This window comes from Idiotropiscis lumnitzeri, chromosome 2 (genome assembly GCF_059441095.1).
Source record: "Idiotropiscis lumnitzeri isolate Australia: NSW breed Sydney's pygmy pipehorse chromosome 2, RoL_Ilum_1.0, whole genome shotgun sequence".
Lineage (NCBI taxonomy): Eukaryota > Metazoa > Chordata > Actinopteri > Syngnathiformes > Syngnathidae > Idiotropiscis > Idiotropiscis lumnitzeri.
In genome coordinates, this window is record NC_142392.1 from 8,480,529 (window position 1) to 8,497,445 (window position 16,917).

General features: G+C 48.8%; 2 protein-coding genes and 1 pseudogene across 2 annotated transcripts; 2 read left to right on the forward strand and 1 right to left on the reverse strand.

Annotated features, from left to right (window-relative positions):
* Positions 1 to 5,744: 5,744 nt before the first annotated feature.
* On the forward strand, positions 5,745 to 7,653 carry LOC148341602 (uncharacterized; annotated as a pseudogene).
* A 944-nt stretch (positions 7,654 to 8,597) lies between these two features.
* Positions 8,598 to 10,354, reverse strand: LOC148341603 (uncharacterized). The gene is made up of 3 exons (XM_088287897.1): positions 9,651 to 10,354; positions 8,812 to 9,063; positions 8,598 to 8,687 (listed from the first exon to the last, which is right to left on the reverse strand). The coding sequence occupies exons 1-3, from the start codon at positions 10,248 to 10,250 to the stop codon at positions 8,598 to 8,600; spliced, it is 942 nt and encodes a 313-aa protein (XP_088144023.1). The 5' UTR covers positions 10,251 to 10,354.
* Positions 10,355 to 11,036: 682 nt separating this feature from the next.
* LOC148341604 (uncharacterized) lies at positions 11,037 to 16,643 on the forward strand. The gene is made up of 6 exons (XM_088287898.1): positions 11,037 to 11,101; positions 11,195 to 11,265; positions 11,359 to 11,596; positions 11,689 to 11,872; positions 16,080 to 16,224; positions 16,318 to 16,643. Exons 1-6 carry the CDS (start codon positions 11,037 to 11,039, stop codon positions 16,599 to 16,601), a joined length of 987 nt encoding a protein of 328 aa, XP_088144024.1. The 3' UTR covers positions 16,602 to 16,643.
* The last annotated feature ends 274 nt before the right edge of the window (positions 16,644 to 16,917 follow it).

A 16,917-nucleotide genomic window follows, 5' to 3' on the forward strand; every position in this document is an offset into this window, starting at 1 on the left:
CCTTTTTTGGGGGAACTTCTGGCATCAGCCAAATTGACACCAATACAATCTTTTTCCAACCATCGCAGTGTCTCAGAAGTTTTTTTTATATCACCAATGCAGCCTTGCTTGTCAACCTGTCCGGATGGAAGCTGGGCCAGACCCGCACATCAACAACAATAATATACCACAAAGGTTAAAAGTCGTTGTTTATTAAACAGTAGATGGCGATAAAACCCGTCTTCACTCATTCAAAACTGTGGAAAACATTGCCACCTACAGGCGAGAAAACGCAATTGCAGTCTTTCAAGTTGTCCCTCTCCGACCACTTCCGGGAATCTCAAATAAATAGAAAAGCCGTTTTTCCATTTTTGCTCGTGTTATATTCTATTTTTGTAGTCGAAACAAAATTTTAAATTCAAGCTGTTTTGAGACGTTTCCTTCCTTGTTGCAGAAAACAAACAAGCTGTATTTCAATTTGGGAATTTATTTTTTTAAATGAAAATCAAATAACCAGTCGTTTTTCCTTTGTTAATATCTACTTCCAAATGTAATATAACTACTTTTTAACAAACACGTCCTTCACTAACTCATACATCATTTTTATGCCATTATGGGCGTGGTCTGGAATAGTTACTTCAACAGGCACTCGGTGTTACTCCTGTCGAGTTCAATCAAGGCTCAACTTTGTTCTTCGGTTTTAACAGATGTGATGTGTTGATTGTAGTCGTTTCTCATTGAGAATGCAGTTGTGCCCCCTGGGTAACTTGTTGATGACGTAAGTTGTTGTTGAGCGCTGAACGAAAAATACTGTAACGTTGTATAATAAGTCAGGCCAATTTGTCCATCCATCCATTATTAAGCCAAAAACGGCTGCTGTTGGCCGCAACCACGCCGATCAGACCACAACCAAACACAACGACAACAACAGCGGGACAAAGACCAGGAACCTTCTCCAGGTTTCCCGCGAAGGGCTTCTTCATGGAGGAGCCCTGCGAATCCTGGCTTCACAAGAGAGTTCCACAGAAACGCGCCATCACGTGTCACTATTTCACGCATCTTAGATAACTTTGAGGAGCATGGAAGAATCCAGTGTATGAGAGGGTCATTCTGGACGACACAGATCATCGCCGTCTGGTGTGCCCTGTGAAATGAAAGGTGGCATTTTTCATTTATTTATTTCTTCATTTATTCATTCATAACTGACAGCCTCGCGCTCCCCTCATGCCCGGGCGGAAGGTGTTCCTCTTCGGCTGAACTACCACGCAGGCCGGCCCGTCTCCTCCAGAGCTCTCGCATGGTCCAGAACGAAACGAAATGTCGCCGCGCGAGTGCCCGGGCGGAAGTTGTTCCTCTTCGGCTTAACTGCCACGCACGCCGGCCCGTCTCCTCCGGAGCTCTCGCACGGTCTCGAACGAAACGAAATGTCGCCGCGCGAGTGCCCGGGCGGAAGTTGTTCCTCTTCGGCTTAACTGCCACGCACGCCGGCCCGTCTCCTCCGGAGCTCTCGCACGGAGCAAAATGTCGCCCCGCTAGAGCCCGGGCGGAAGTTGTTCCTCTTTGGCTTAACTGCCACGCACGCCAGCCTCCTCCGGAGCTCTGGTACGGTCCGAACCGCGCGAAACGTCGCCCCAAATCGTGTCCGGGGAAAAGTGCTCTTCTTCTTCCGCTCTCTTCTTCGTCCACTCTCCTCTTCGGCGCACACCGGCCGTCTAACCGCTCCAGCGCCCCCTCGTGCCGCTCGGCTAAACTACAATGCCCCCTAATATTTTTTAGACCCGCGAAGCACTGAAGCTGCGAAAGGTGAACCGCGAAGTAGCGGGGTATTACTGTAGATCACACAGAGGCGGTGGTGCAATGCGGCCGTTAATGTATAACATTAGCAGCAGACATTCAGAAAAAGCAAACCAATGCGAATATACACAGTATATACGTAAATACACAAATCCCCATGTGTATGTACACACTTACATCCCACAACATTTACAAGTGTAAGGAAACACTCCGAATGTCTGTCTATGGTACAGAGAGAAAATTAATAAAATGCTGCAATGATAAAAAATACTGCTGTCAAAACCCGTGTCGGTCATGTCAGTGTTTTTGTTATTATTTTCTTCACCTTCCTGCCATGTGCTCATTCTGTTTATTTAGTCAGCTGAGTGGGGCGTTTCCTCCAGCACTCCCCCACCAGCCACGCACCTGTTCCCCGTTACCCTCACACACCTGATGCCCATCTGCTCCCCTAATTACTGGACTATTTGAACACCTCACTCCGACAACTCATTGGCGGGGCATTGCTCCAATATGGACTGTCACGACCGCTCTCTGATCTCGTTCATGCCCCCGCTCTCGCCCCCGCTCTCGCCCCCGCTCTCGCCCCCGCTCTCGCCCCCGCTCTCGCCCCCGCTCTCGCCCCCGCTCTCGCCCCCGCTCTCGCCCCCGCTGTCGCCCCCGCTGTCGCCCCCGCTGTCGCCCCCGCTGTCGCCCCCGCTCTCGCCCCCTAGCATTTGTCCCTGTCCTTGCTCCTTAGCCACGTTAAGTTCGCCTTTTTTATTTTGCACCCTGCCCCGTTGTCTGTCATTATTTTGGTCCCCTAATAAATTGCTTAAGTTACACCTTCTCCAGCTTCCTCGCATTCTGGGTCCACCTCCTCCTCGCCGACCGGCGACCCTGACAACTGCAATGATAAGACGACTGCAATGGTAAATGAAGGATTGTATTATGATTGCTGGCATTATTTTAAACACTTACGGGACAGAAGGTCAATTATTTAATTTAGCAGGTTCTTATTTACGGAATATGTTAAACATTGATGAAACAAAAAGCATTTATCAAATGGAACTAGAAGCACTGGTCACAAGAATAACTGGGATTGTAGTCCTGATGTTTTCTGATTTATTATATTTTTCTCATATGCTAAATGTATAGTACTTAGTTTAAATGTGTGAAATTTATTGAAATTTTGGGTAGTGAGAACAAATTTGCACACATAGCATATCCATGAGCTGCATTCACAGCACTTCATGGTCTAATACGACGCTCATTTTCCACATTGGCTGGAGAGATGCAAACATACCAAATTTGGCACTAGAACTGTAACATAGACACTATCGCAAAAAATACATTCCGAAAGACATAACAATTGGAGATCGGAGCACATGCACATACGCATGCATACACACAGACACGGACTTACACTTGCACAAACACGTGCACATACACACGCACACGTGCACACCGACAAGATTACAGAGGAATGCCAGCGGAGAGAAACTGAGGGACGGCCCGCCGGAGAAGGCCAGCCTTGGCGTGCCAGTCTTGGGGACCAGACGGGAATCAACTATCCAGACGATGACTAACCTGGGGAGGACCTTCCCTTGGACGTGGACCCGTGCCGTGGGAGGGAGCGGGGACGACTGATTCAACCTACATTCCCCTTGACATAAAAAAAACTCCTCTAAAAACTTAAGCTGGGCTGAAAGATGGCGCGCATTTTTCGACTGTGCTCGCCCGAGTGCAGTTTTCTCGTGAGATTAAGAAAAAGCTGCCCAGATATCTGTCTTTGTACTATTTCCTGAACTCCAGAAATGAAAGAAACTAAATATCGGAACTCTAATCAGTTGTTGAGTCTTTATTTGACCCTTTTCTTCTTGAGTACAAAAACCGAACACGCATTGGCGTAAGTTTGGCTTTTAAAAGTTGATTTACTAAATACTTCTCATTTCCACGGTGACTCTACTCCAACAATACTAAAGCTGTTGCTTTGTTATTCAGATAGAATTTTTGTTTAAAATCCCCCTAGCTCTTCTTTTTGTCTATTCTATATTATGTACGTATTAATAACTGTTTGTTAATGTTAATAAAGTTTTTGACAAAAAACGTATTCGTAAATATTTATCATGTCACTGATGGTGGAGTGGTACACTCGCCTGAGTTGTGTGCAGGCAACGTGGGTTCAGTTCCCTCTCAGTGACGGTGTCTATGTCTGCCCTGTGACTGGCTGGCGACCAGTTCAGGGTGTCGTGTGCCTTTCGCCCCGAAGTCAGCTGGGATAGGCTCCAGTACTCTCCCGCGACCCTGTTCAGGATAAGCCGTGTGGATAATGACATGACATGACAAATATTTGTCATCTCATCAATATTTTCACATCAGAGTACTGAGTTTCGAATTACTCACTATAATAGTTCTCAAAATTATATTTCTTATCAATTTAGGTTAGTTAAGTACGGAGCCCCTCTGGTGCCACAGTATGAGAAAAAAATATTTTTTGCTAATCTGTACCCACAGTTTAGTAAACTGTACCCACAGTTTACTAATCTGTACCCACAGTTTACTAAACTGTACCCACAGTTTACTAAACTGTACCCACAGTTTAGCTAATCTGTACCCACAGTTTACTAATCTGTACCCACAGTTTACTAAACTGTACCCACAGTTTAGTAAACTGTACCCACAGTTTACTAATCTGTACCCACAGTTTACTAAACTGTACCCACAGTTTACTAAACTGTACCCACAGTTTAGCTAATCTGTACCCACAGTTTACTAATCTGTTCCCACAGTTTACTAAACTGTACCCACAGTTTAGTAAACTGTACCCACAGTTTAGTAAACTGTACCCACAGTTTACTAAACTGTACCCACAGTTTACTAAACTGTACCCACAGTTTAGCTAATCTGTACCCACAGTTTACTAATCTGTTCCCACAGTTTACTAAACTGTACCCACAGTTTAGCTAATCTGTACCCACAGTTTAGCTAATGAGCTAGCGTTCACGCCCATGCCATGACGTCAAACGTTTGTGGGTGTTGCTTGATAGAGCAGTACCCACGCGGTCGTATATCTCTCAAGGTAAATTCTATTAGATGTTATATTGATAGTACGAGAGTATAGTGTGTTCTGCATCGCTTAAAGACTTGTAATTCCGTGATTTATGTTCACGCCCATGCCATTCCGTCAAATGTAAGTAAGGTGTACATCGCTCTAGTTCGTGACTGTTGCTTGATAGAGCAGTATTAGCAGCGAACGGCTACATTTAGCCTCCGTGTTTTCTATTCGTGCGTCACGTTTTAAACATTTTTCGCGCATTATTTCGCTCGCCACAAGTCACCCAATCATGACAACCGTCACCCTAGCCACGGTTTGATTTTATTGTCGTCTTTTTGGCGTATCAGCAGGCATCAGTGGTTTTAGTCGAGCCCTCGTCGGAGAAGTGTACAAACACTCACGAATCACCACAAGAGGAGACAAGTACGTCTCTGACATTCACTGTAAGTACATTGTCTAAAGTTACTTTTATTTCACGACAACAATTTGTTGTGTTTACTGCCGTGCTTGTCGTAAATTGCTTAATAACTCGCTTCTGGGCTATGTTGGGTTGCTAAATATGGCTGTATAATGAAACTGTGAAACGATGGAAACAATCATGCATTCTTATCTATTCATTTTGTCAGGATGACATGACATTTTTGTAAACGTGCAGAATCATATTTTCAAAGTACAATACTGTAGTTTTACTTTGCATCTTGTCTCTTTAATTGCCTTGAGACGATGTGTAATGCAGCAGTAGTGCCATTTTACTCCTCTGTTTCAGAAGATGGACTCGAATTTTCTAAAATTTCTCCAAGACCAGCGAAAGTTAGATGATAAAGTCATTGCCACCTTTATCGAGGAGAAGGTATGTACAACAGGCAATAACATGTCATTTAACCAATGTGGGTGTTTAAGGAAAACTGATGCCCCTGCAAAAGTGCTTGATGAGCCACATGACACCGCTTCTGTGCATTTTACTGCATTGGAGGAAACAGCCAAGGTGCCTCCATTGGACAGTGAAATGGTGGGAGCAGTAGGTGGACTGTTAGAAAATGTTATTGCTGATGAAGAAATAGTCTTCAGACATTCATTTGCTGATTATGCCACTTATGATGTCGATGACACCCTCGACGACACCATCCCCATGGAGCTGTTGGTTGAAAATCCATCCCCAGGGCAAGAATCTCATCCACTTAAAGCAAGAAAACTTAAACTGCACAGGGGAAATGTTTTCCATGAATTAAATGCAGCCTTTCAAAACGGCACTGTAACTACTGATGAGCTGCTGGTGGAGATCGAGATGTTCCAACCCAATGGAGCAATGGAAAAGGGAGAAGATAATGGTGGTGTGTTACGTGATGCCTTAAGTGAATACTGGGAAACATTCTTCAGTAAATGCACTCATGGAAGCACAATGAAGATACCAATGACACGACACGACATGAAAGACGAATGGGTTAACATTGCCAAAGTTATGGTCCTTGGATACAACATTGTGCAATATTTTCCCATAGCATTAGCCAAGCCCTTTATTTTGTATTGTCTCGGCGTTGACCTGATGGAGAATGACCTGCTTTCGGCATTTTTAGACACAATTCCCTCTGAAGAAAAACAAGTGGCTGAACAAGCGATGATTGATTTTTTGTCTATCGCTGGATCTGAGGAGTGGATGGATTTCCTCGAAACTCACGAGGTTAAAGTTATTGTCAATAAGGGGAACGTGAAGAAGACTTTAATTGAGGTGGCACATAAGGAACTGGTTAATCCTAATTCTGTCATTTGTTTTCACTTGTCAAATTTGATATATATATATATATATATATATGTATACATATGTATATATACATGTGTATATATATATGGATATATATATGTATATGTGTGTGTGTGTATATATGCCAAAAGAAATGTGCCCTCAGCTGACTTTGAAACACGGGGGGCAAAATTTTTGATTTGTGGGCCACAATGGGTTCTCTTGACAGAGGGGCCGGACCAGCAACACTTGGATGGAGTGTTTTGGTAACCTCACTTTATCTGAGAAAGAAAATACATATCGTATATGGAGAAAATATATGCTCTAATTTTAAATGAAAATGAATGAAAACATTGCAACAAAATATCTGTCTTAGGGTGTGTCTCCTAGTGGGGACACTTATCAGAATTACGGGGAAAATAAAACATGAACAAGGTTTATTTATTTAATTTTTTCAACTTCGGCGGGCCTGATGTAAACGTTTAATAAATACACAGCTATTGAAGGCAATGATTAGAGAGCCTTCATTTGAGGTGATAGACACGAGTGTTCTAGTATAGAGTTGGTGGTGGTATGTGGTTCTAAACTAATATTTTATTTTTGTTTTCCAAAGGTGCAGATCTTTTAGTGGCTGAGAAGATCCATGTGCGATTCTTTGAGGCTGAGAACCTATTTACACGAAGACCAATGTCCCATACATGTGGCTGTGTTCTGGAGGTGGCCAACAACTATGGGTCGTACCCTGAGTTGTCTGAGGAATTTGGGAATGTACTTGATGCCAACATGTGGGTGATGGACATAATTTAGTGTCTGTTCTGCAAAATCTATTCCCATATACTCTTAGAGGGTTTGGCGGCTGTTTTGTCTGGAATTTGTTCATAATGGTATTTTATAATGTAGTTGCATGGTCTGATTCATGGGGGCCAGATTTACTGTTTTATGCCGGTATTTCATACTCTTGGACTGCAAGTCGAGTTGTTTATATTTACTGACTATTGAGTGAGTCATTGTTTGCATAGTTGATTCTTTGCAAAATTAGGAAGCAATTTTGTTGTGGTAAGACACAATTTTGTTGCCTATGGTTGTTATGCAACAGCTTTAAGACGTGTTTTTTTTGGGGGTTTTTATAAAATTGCTCCACTGCTTGTATTGCAAGCAGATAGTTGTGTCGCTGGGGTCGACTACGATGTCTTGTTTTACACAAATTTTATAAAAATTAAATGTGGAACTGCTCCAATCTGAATTTTTTTCTCAGTTAAGACAGTGACATTCACTCAGCTCTCAGACAGACTGTATGTAGGAGACATTATTTGCTGAATTGAGTACCCAAACCTCAAGTCTACAGTTATCAAGTTGTCACCTTGTTGCTGTCTGATTTGACAGTGTGCATTTGTGTGAATTTGACCACTTCGCTTCACATAAATAGTTTCCACAAATACATTTAAGGATTGAATAGCAGTTTCAACTCAAGATACTTTGGCGACCTGAAAATGTAGAAGACAATCAATTTTACTTTTAGAATTTATTTGAATCACACACATGTATTTTAGCGAGCTTGAATGTGGCTTTTTAAATACCAATCAAAGATCTTTACATGTTGGCTCAATGCATGTCAATATGCGGAGGAGTTTGCAGCAATTTATTTATTTTACAAAACCATAAATCAGCAACAGTTAATTTGGGTAGAACCATCAAGCAAATTACAAAATATATGTACAGTATATATCAAATGAATTTCAACAATTCTCTGTACATTTCCCATGTATGTACAAGAATGGGTGCACACACAGTCACAATAAGTGTACAAAAAAAAATTCTAAGTAAAATTACACATGTTGTAAAACACTTGATAAAATCCATAATGAGCAGAATGCTTCAAACTTAAAACAATTTGTCATTTAGTTATGGGAGGGCTCCATATAAACAGCAGTTGAGGTGTGGCGAGGGGGCACACACACCATTAGGGGGTAAGACAGGGCACATTGATTAATGGTGTGATACGTTATGGATTGTAAAAGGACTTTGAAGCCTTTTACACCTGGACTGCATCCATTAAAGACCAAAGAGTGTTATTAGCTCCTCTCTCAAGTTGACGTAGTTGTCCGTGGCGATATATCCATCCACTGGGACTTGGAGGTTGTTCTGTGACATTAGATAAGATAAGATAAGATAAGATTCCCCTTATTAGTCCCACAATGGGGAAATTCGAGATTCGAACCCAGGCCTCCTGGGGAGACTGGGACCGAAACGCGGCGCCTTAGACCACTCGGCCATCCTGGCACATTATGTGTGTACACAGAGTGAACACATCAGCATCACAAGCAACATCATTGCGGTGGATGCAGTCACCTTCACACCTCAAAAAATCCTCCTCAGTCACTTGGCACAAAAAGTCCTCTGTGCCGTACAGCTCCGGGACCAAGAACATGACATCAGGCCGACCATGAGGGACACGCTCATTCTTGGATGGACGAATCAGATGGCTGTTCCACACCTCCTTGACTGCATCCAACTCATCCTGCAGGTGATACAAAAACAATTTACAGAAATGTTTTAAGAAACATATTAACTGAAAATATAAACTTTTTCGAAGACTAATCTCAGCTCATTGTGCAAACACAGATGCATTCACGTGGAAGTCACCAAAATATGAAAGTGGCATGGTGAAAGTGAAGGAAAATACTGGCATTAAGTAGTTCAAATATTATCTGATCATCCATCCATTCACTGAGGTCAAATTTATCTGTAGCGTACTTCTGTGTCTGTGTCTATATGGAGGTAGAATTAAAACAAAGTATGGTAACCATAACTGAAAAAATGCATGTTACAGTAAGGTTTGGTATGTTTGAAGTTACCACTGACCATTGGGTCCTCAACTTTTTACCAAGGTAGGCAAAACGAATGCACTGCAGTGTGAAAGCAAGGTGGACATAAATCATCTACAATGTCACGGAAAATGTCTGGATTTTTTTTTTTTTGTAAGGTTCTGAAAACTTTAAAAGCAAAGTTGTATTCATGAGAAGAAAATATAAAAATGCATTGATAACTTGACCATGATATGGCAAAAATTATTCAATAAAGTGCTTATGAAGTGTTACTACTTGCCTGTATTAAACCAAGAAAGCAAAATAACATGAGGTTCTTGTCCAAGAAGTCACCATCAAAATGTCCTTCATCTTTAAGTCTGTGGAAGAGGTCCAGCCAGAATTCCACACACTCTCGACGGAGAAAGCCCCACCAACTCTCTATTCTTTGATTTGATGTGCTTCTTCCAACAACAAAGCTTTTGCCACCAGCATGCACATCAGTGTGGGTCCGACGAAGTAATTGCTGCATATCACGGATGGAACTGTTTTCTGTCCCCATGTCTGTTCTCACGATGCGCGCACATCCACCTAATTCATTAATAGTTTCAAGAAAGTAGCCACTGATGACTTTTGGATTACTGCTTGTGTGGTAAGCATTCAGCCACAGAATTCGCCTTGAAAATCCATCGATGGCTCCATTGATGCAAATGCCAAATGGCTTTAATTTGTCGTATGAGTCGACATGCCATACAAAATTTGGACCCTTGGCAAAGTATGCTCGCCTGTGCAGTCTTCTTCTCCTTCTAAATGTCGTGCCCTCCGGGTCCATTGCGGAAAGGAGCAGCCGTACATCTTCCTTTCGTACATGCAGTCCTCTGTCTTTACATTTGGTGTACATCCACCGGTAGCCATGCAACGCTCCAGAGCCCTGTAGCTCCTCTCTGATGAATTCCACAACTGTCTCTGGGTGGTCATAATGGATTCGGCGGAACAATCCATGCTTCTTAAGAATTTGTTTGAGGGACCTCAAACTCAGAACAATCCTGTGTTTGGAGCCCAGCACACATAGTATGTGTTTGTAGCTCAGGCCCAAATGAAAATAGAACTCTATGAGCTGAAGTTGGTCCATGATCTCATGCGTGCATTCTGTAGGTGGAGCAAAATAGAATTATGTTTTGATTTCTGATTACATCGTGGAATAGATAGAATATGTGATCAAATTATTAATTAAAATATTAATTACATTGAAATATGTTTACATACGTTAAAAACAATAGTTGTAATATCATATTAACATAAACCTCATGGCGTGGCAGCTATTAAAGCAATACTTTTAGCTAGGAAAAACACGGGAGAAAACGGCAGTAACCACAAACTATTATCATTACACAAAAATAACCGCAGAAAAGGTACTTACAGTGTTTGAAACCCCAAAGACGTAATTGTATCCTCTTGTAATGCGACCGAGTGAGTGTCTCCTTCTCCAGCGAGGACTGGATGATCGCTTGCGCCGGGCGATTGCTTAAAAACGCAGCGAATGTTCAAAACATGACGCACGAAAAATGAAAAGAAACGCGCTGGCTAATTGTAGCCGTTCGCTGCTAAAACTGCTATATGAACTAGGAACTAGAGCAATATTACCATCATATAATATGAGGGAACGAAAGTGAAAGTAAATCACACCATGCCGATTCGACAGAACACTACACTACACTCTAATTGTGGTGGGTCGGGTTTAGGGGGGCTCGGGTGAGATGTTTGTTTACAGTTCTCTGCCAGTTCCAGCCAGGCACGCCTCCGGCTTGAGAGGGCGTCGGCTCCTGCGCACCTGCTGCTCATCAGCAGTAATCAACACCAGGATAAAACCCAGCCGCGCCAGGAGCCACACGCCGGATTATCCCGTTTCCTACGTGGTATTGGCTCATGTCCCTGCACGCTGCAAGTTCGCCCGATCGTCTCGTCGCTCGTTCCCGTCTGACTTCTGTGTCGTCTTGTTCTCCCTCCAGCCGTCCAGTGCCCGTCCGAACCCGAGCTGCCCGTGCCCATCTCCGCGTTCCTGATCAGCGTTCGCCTCGCCTGCTCTCCCCCCACCACGCCACTCGCCTGCCTCTTCCGCGCCGCTCCCGCTGCTTCTCCGCCAGCCCGCCTCCCGCTTCCAGCGCTCGCCGTCTCCCCGCCTGCCAGCCAATCGCCGTTCCCGCGGTCGCTCCCGACCCGCCGCGTCGCTCCACTCCCAGCTCTCCGGTGCCGGCTCCCGATCGTGCTGCTCCCTCACATCCTCATTCAATAAATCCTATTCACATCACCCCGATCGCTCTTGGGTCCTTTTTCCCCAGCTCACGGTTCCCCGAACCGCAACAGAATAATCCGGCCACTCCAATGGACCCAGCGACCCCGGATCCCCTCAAGGAGGTGCTCGCCCGCCAAGAGGAACAGCTTGGGCGCCATGAGAGGATGTTCCAGGAGTTTACGGACTCTTTACAGGCACTCCACCGCCAATTTACGCACCTCTTCACCCAGGTGGGTTCACTCGCTCCCTCCTCCTGCCCCCCCGGGGCTTCGTCCCCGGCTCCCACCGCTTCCGTGACGTCACTCCCGGTCAGCAGGGAACCTCATGTTCCCCCGCCAGAACCCTACTCCGGGGATTTAGGCTCTTGCAGCCAATTCCTGCTTAGCACCTCGCTTGTCTTCGACCTGCAGCCCCTTAGTTATTCCTCCGACCGGGCTAAGATCACCTACATGGTCAACCTGCTCCGCGGTCGCGCCGCCAAATGGGCTACGGCATTGTGGGAGGCTTCATCGCCGGCAATGTCATCTTACCCCAAATTCTGCCAAGAGCTGCGGCGCGTGTTTGACCACCCCGTAAAAGGACGCGAAGCGTCCCGGAGGTTGCTTCTTCTCCGACAAGGCTCCCGTTCGGCAGCCGAGTTCTCCGTCGATTTTCGCATTCTGGCTCACGAAAGTGGGTGGAACGAGCCCGCTCTCCGTGAGGTCTTCCTTAACGGGCTGACCGACTCCCTCAGGGACGAACTGGCTGTCCGCGACGAGACCTCCTCCATGGAGGAACTAATCGTCCTAGCCATTCACGTCGACAACCGTTTACGGGACCGGCAGGCCGACCGGTCGCGGCGCCCGACCAGGCCAGTCGCACGTCCTGCCGCGCCCTGCGCCGAGGCCAGCCCTCCCGGTCCGGTCCAGCCCCCCGCGGGCCCGGTGAAACCCATGCAGTTGGGGAGGACCCTTCTGGACCCACAGGAGCGTCAGCGCCGCCTGGCCCAGCAGCTGTGCCTTTACTGTGGCAACTCCGGACACTTCCTCGCCACTTGCCCCGCCAAGCCAAAAGATCAGGCTCGTCGTTGACCGAGAGCCCAACGGCGAACCTTCTCGCATCAGCTACGGGCTCTTCCCCCCGGATGTCGGTTCCTGCACGAATCCTTTGGCGACACCAATCCTTCCCTGTCCCGGTTCTGGTCGACTCGGGAGCCGATGGGAGTTTCCTGGATCTTGCCTTGGCGCGGCAATTAGGAGTCTCCATCGAACCTCTCGCTTCCTCCCGGCGGGTGGTGGTGCTGGATGGGCACCTGATCGCCCAGGTCTCCCAGCAGACCACCCCCCTGACCCTCATCGTGTCCGGCAACCACCGAGAGTCCATCCAGCTCTTCATCATTAACTCACCCCAGGTTCCCTTGGTGCTGGGGTTCCCGTGGCTCCAAACACACAACCCGGCCATAGACTGGAGGAGGTGTTCCATCACCGGATGGAGCGAATTCTGCCACTCTCATTGCTTGCGTTCCGCGGACCCGGCTCCTTCATCTCCGTCTCCCGCTCCTACCCCTCCCGACGTCTCTTCCGTGCCCTCCGACTACCACGACCTCGCCCAGGTTTTCAGCAAGGACCTCGCCCGTACCCTTCCTCCCCATCGGCCCTACGACTGCGCCATCGACCTTCTCCCTGGGGCCCCTCTTCCCAACAGCCGCCTGTACAATATCTCCAGACCGGAGAAGGAGGCTATGGAGACCTATATCCGTGACTCGCTGGTCGCCGGGCTTATTCGGCCCTCCTCATCCCCCCTGGGAGCTGGGTTCTTCTTCGTAAAGAAGGACTCCTCGCTTCGCCCCTGCATAGACTTCAAGCCCCTCAACCAAATAACCATAAAAAATAAGACCTCGCTTCCCCTCATCGACCCCTCCTTCGAGCCCCTATGCGAGGCCCAGATCTTTTCCAAGCTGGACCTCCGCAACGCCTACCACCTGGTACGTATCCGAGAGGGCGATGAGTGGAAGACGGCGTTCAACACTCCCCTGGGGCACTTTGAGTACCTTGTTATGCCTTTCGGGCTCACCAACGCACCAGCAGTTTTCCAAGCCCTGATGACAGATGTGTTTCGCGACATGCTGAATCGTTTTGTGTTCATTTACCTGGATGACATCCTCATTTTTTCCCGCTCTCTCCCAGATCACCACCGACACGTCCGTCTAGTTCTCCAGCGCCTCCTAGAGAACCGCCTGTTTGTAAAACCCGAGAAGTGTGAGTTCCATGTTCCTTCGGTGCACTTCCTGGGGTACATCATCGCCCAGGGACAACTCCAGCCTGACCCCGCCAAGATCCAAGCGGTAGTAGATTGGCCCACGCCCGCCACCCGCAAGGAGCTGCAGCGTTTTCTGGGGTTTGCCAATTTTTACCGCCGCTTTATCCGTAATTACAGCAAAGTGGCCAGTCCTCTAACCGCGCTCACCTCCACGTCCACCCCGTTCCAATGGACTCCGGCGGCGTCTCACGCTTTCGCCCTTCTCAAGGAGGCCTTCACCAGTGCTCCGGTGCTCAAACACCCCGATCCCTCCCAGCAGTTCATCATCGTGGACGCTTCCGACACCCGAGCAGGAGCCGTCCTCTCCCAACGGGATCCCGTTTCCCAGAAGGTTCACCCCTGTGCCTTCTTTTCCAGGCGCCTGTCTCCGGCCGAGAGAAACTACGACGTCGGGAATCGCGAACTGCTGGCGGTGGTGTGGGCTCTCCAAGAGTGGCGACACTGGTTAGAGGGCACCACGATCCCCTTCCTTGTGTGGACAGATCACAAGAACCTGGCCTACCTGCAGTCCGCCAAAAGGTTGAACCCTCGCCAGGCTCGTTGGTCCCTTTTTCTAAGCCGTTTCAATTTCACCCTCTCGTTCCGACCCGGTTCCAACAACGGCAAGGCCGATGCTCTCTCCCGCCTGTTCGCGCCTCCCGCCAGCCCTGAGACGCCCGAACCCATCCTGCCCGCCTCCTGCCTCCTGGGTGCGGCCGCCTGGGAGATAGAGCAGACCGTGAGGGACGCCCAGCAGCAGCAACCCGACCCTCGACCTGACCCCTCCGACCGCCTGTACGTACCCGACGCCGTGCGGTCTCAGGTTCTCCAATGGGGGCACTCGTCCTCACTCACCTGCCATCCGGGCGTTACCCGCACCCTCCGGTTCCTACAACAGCATTTCTGGTGGCCCAGCATGGCCAAAGACACCCGCGAATTCGTGTTGGCTTGCTCGGTCTGTGCCCGAGGTAAGGCCTCTCACTCGGCTCCGGCCGGCCTCCTCCGTCCCCTGCCCATCCCAAGCCGTCCATGGTCCCACATCGCTGTGGACTTTGTCACCGGGCTTCCCCCCTCCAACGGGCACACCGTCATCCTAACCATCATCGACCGTTTCTCCAAGTGCGTACACTACCTTCCCCTTCCCAAATTGCCCTCCGCCTTGGAGACGGCCAAACTTCTTACCCAGCACTTTTTTCGACTCCATGGTATCCCGGTAGACATCGTCTCCGACCGTGGTCCCCAGTTCTCGTCACAAGTCTGGCGAGAGTTCTGCAAGGCGGTGGGTGCCACGGCTAGCCTCTCCTCCGGCTACCACCCACAGACAAACGGGCAGACCGAGCGAGCCAACCAAGACCTGGAGGCGGCGTTGCGGTGCGTGGTGGCCCGTAACCCCGGGTCATGGAGCGAGGCCTTGCCCTGGATTGAGTACGCCCACAACTCCCTCTCCTGCGCCGCTACAGGTATGTCCCCATTCATGGCCTGTCTTGGTTACCAACCCCCTCTGTTCAGAGAACAGGAGCACGCCGTGGCTGTCCCCTCCGTCGAGGAACATCTCCGTCGGGTCAGAGGAGTCTGGGCCGAGGTAAAAGCTTCGCTCACTCGTGCGGCGCAGAGGAACAAGCGCCTGGCCGACCGCCATCGGTCCCCGGCCCCAGACTACAGCCCCGGCCAGATGGTTTGGCTCTCGTCCCGCGACCTTCCGCTGCAGACCGAATCACGTAAGCTGTCGCCTCGGTTCATCGGTCCCTTCCCCATCGATAAGATTATCAACCCGTGCTCCGTCAGGCTCAAGCTTCCCGACTCCCTGAAAATCCATCCCACTTTTCACGTCTCCCTGCTCAAACCTGTCTCTTCCAGCCCTCTAAGCCCTCCGACCATCTCCCCTCCACCCCCCCTGATTATTGACGATCACCCGGCATTTACGGTCTCCAAGGGGCTGGATGTGAGGCGCCGAGGGAGGGGGTTCCAGTATTTGGTGGACTGGGAGGGTTATGGCCCAGAAGAGCGCTCCTGGATCCCTCGCAAGCTCTTCCTGAGTGATTCCCCGATCCGGGACTTCTATGCCTTACACCCGGGTAGGACGCCAGGAGGCGTCCGTTGAGGGGGGGGTACTGTGGTGGGTCGGGTTTAGGGGGGCTCGGGTGAGATGTTTGTTTACAGTTCTCTGCCAGTTCCAGCCAGGCACGCCTCCGGCTTGAGAGGGCGTCGGCTCCTGCGCACCTGCTGCTCATCAGCAGTAATGAACACCAGGATAAGACCCAGCCGCGCCAGGAGCCAGACGCCGGATTATCCCGTTTCCTACGTGGTATTGGCTCATGTCCCTGCACGCTGCAAGTTCGCCCGATCGTCTCGTCGCTCGTTCCCGTCTGACTTCTGTGTCGTCTTGTTCTCCCTCCAGCCGTCCAGTGCCCGTCCGAACCCGAGCTGCCCGTGCCCATCTCCGCGTTCCTGATCAGCGTTCGCCTCGCCTGCTCTCCCCCCACCACGCCACTCGCCTGCCTCTTCCGCGCCGCTCCCGCTGCTTCTCCGCCAGCCCGCCTCCCGCTTCCAGCGCTCGCCGTCTCCCCGCCTGCCAGCCAATCGCCGTTCCCGCGGTCGCTCCCGACCCGCCGCGTCGCTCCACTCCCAGCTCTCCGGTGCCGGCTCCCGATCGTGCTGCTCCCTCACATCCTCATTCAATAAATCCTATTCACATCACCCCGATCGCTCTTGGGTCCTTTTTCCCCAGCTCACGGTTCCCCGAACCGCAACACTAATACCATCAATAAAAAAACAAATTGAATTTACCTCGACGTGTATACGACGGAACGTGAGCTCATTTGCTGAATTGTGGGTACTGCTCTATCAAGCAACACCCACAAACGTTTGACGTCATGGCATGGGCGTGAACGCTAGCTCATTAGCTAAACTGTGGGTACAGATTAGCTAAACTGTGGGTACAGTTTCGTAAACTGTGGGTACAGTTTCGTAAACTGTGGGTACAGTTTCGTAAACTGTG

What these genes read in the sequence shown, in the direction of transcription:
- LOC148341603 (XM_088287897.1), bottom strand. Translation starts at nt 10,250, where the DNA reads ATGTACACCAAATGTAAAGACAGAGGACTGCATGTACGAAAGGAAGAT. An exon ending in GCTTTCTTGGTTTAATACAG is followed by an intron (nt 9,064 to 9,650) that starts GCAAGTAGTAAC and finishes TATCACCTGCAG; the next exon opens with GATGAGTTGGATGCAGTCAA. An exon ending in TAATGTGCCAGGATGGCCGA is followed by an intron (nt 8,688 to 8,811) that starts GTGGTCTAAGGC and finishes CTAATGTCACAG; the next exon opens with AACAACCTCCAAGTCCCAGT.
- LOC148341604 (XM_088287898.1), top strand. Translation starts at nt 11,037, where the DNA reads ATGCCGATTCGACAGAACACTACACTACACTCTAATTGTGGTGGGTCG. An exon ending in TTACGCACCTCTTCACCCAG is followed by an intron (nt 11,873 to 16,079) that starts GTGGGTTCACTC and finishes GTTTGTTTACAG; the next exon opens with TTCTCTGCCAGTTCCAGCCA. An exon ending in ATTATCCCGTTTCCTACGTG is followed by an intron (nt 16,225 to 16,317) that starts GTATTGGCTCAT and finishes TTCTCCCTCCAG; the next exon opens with CCGTCCAGTGCCCGTCCGAA.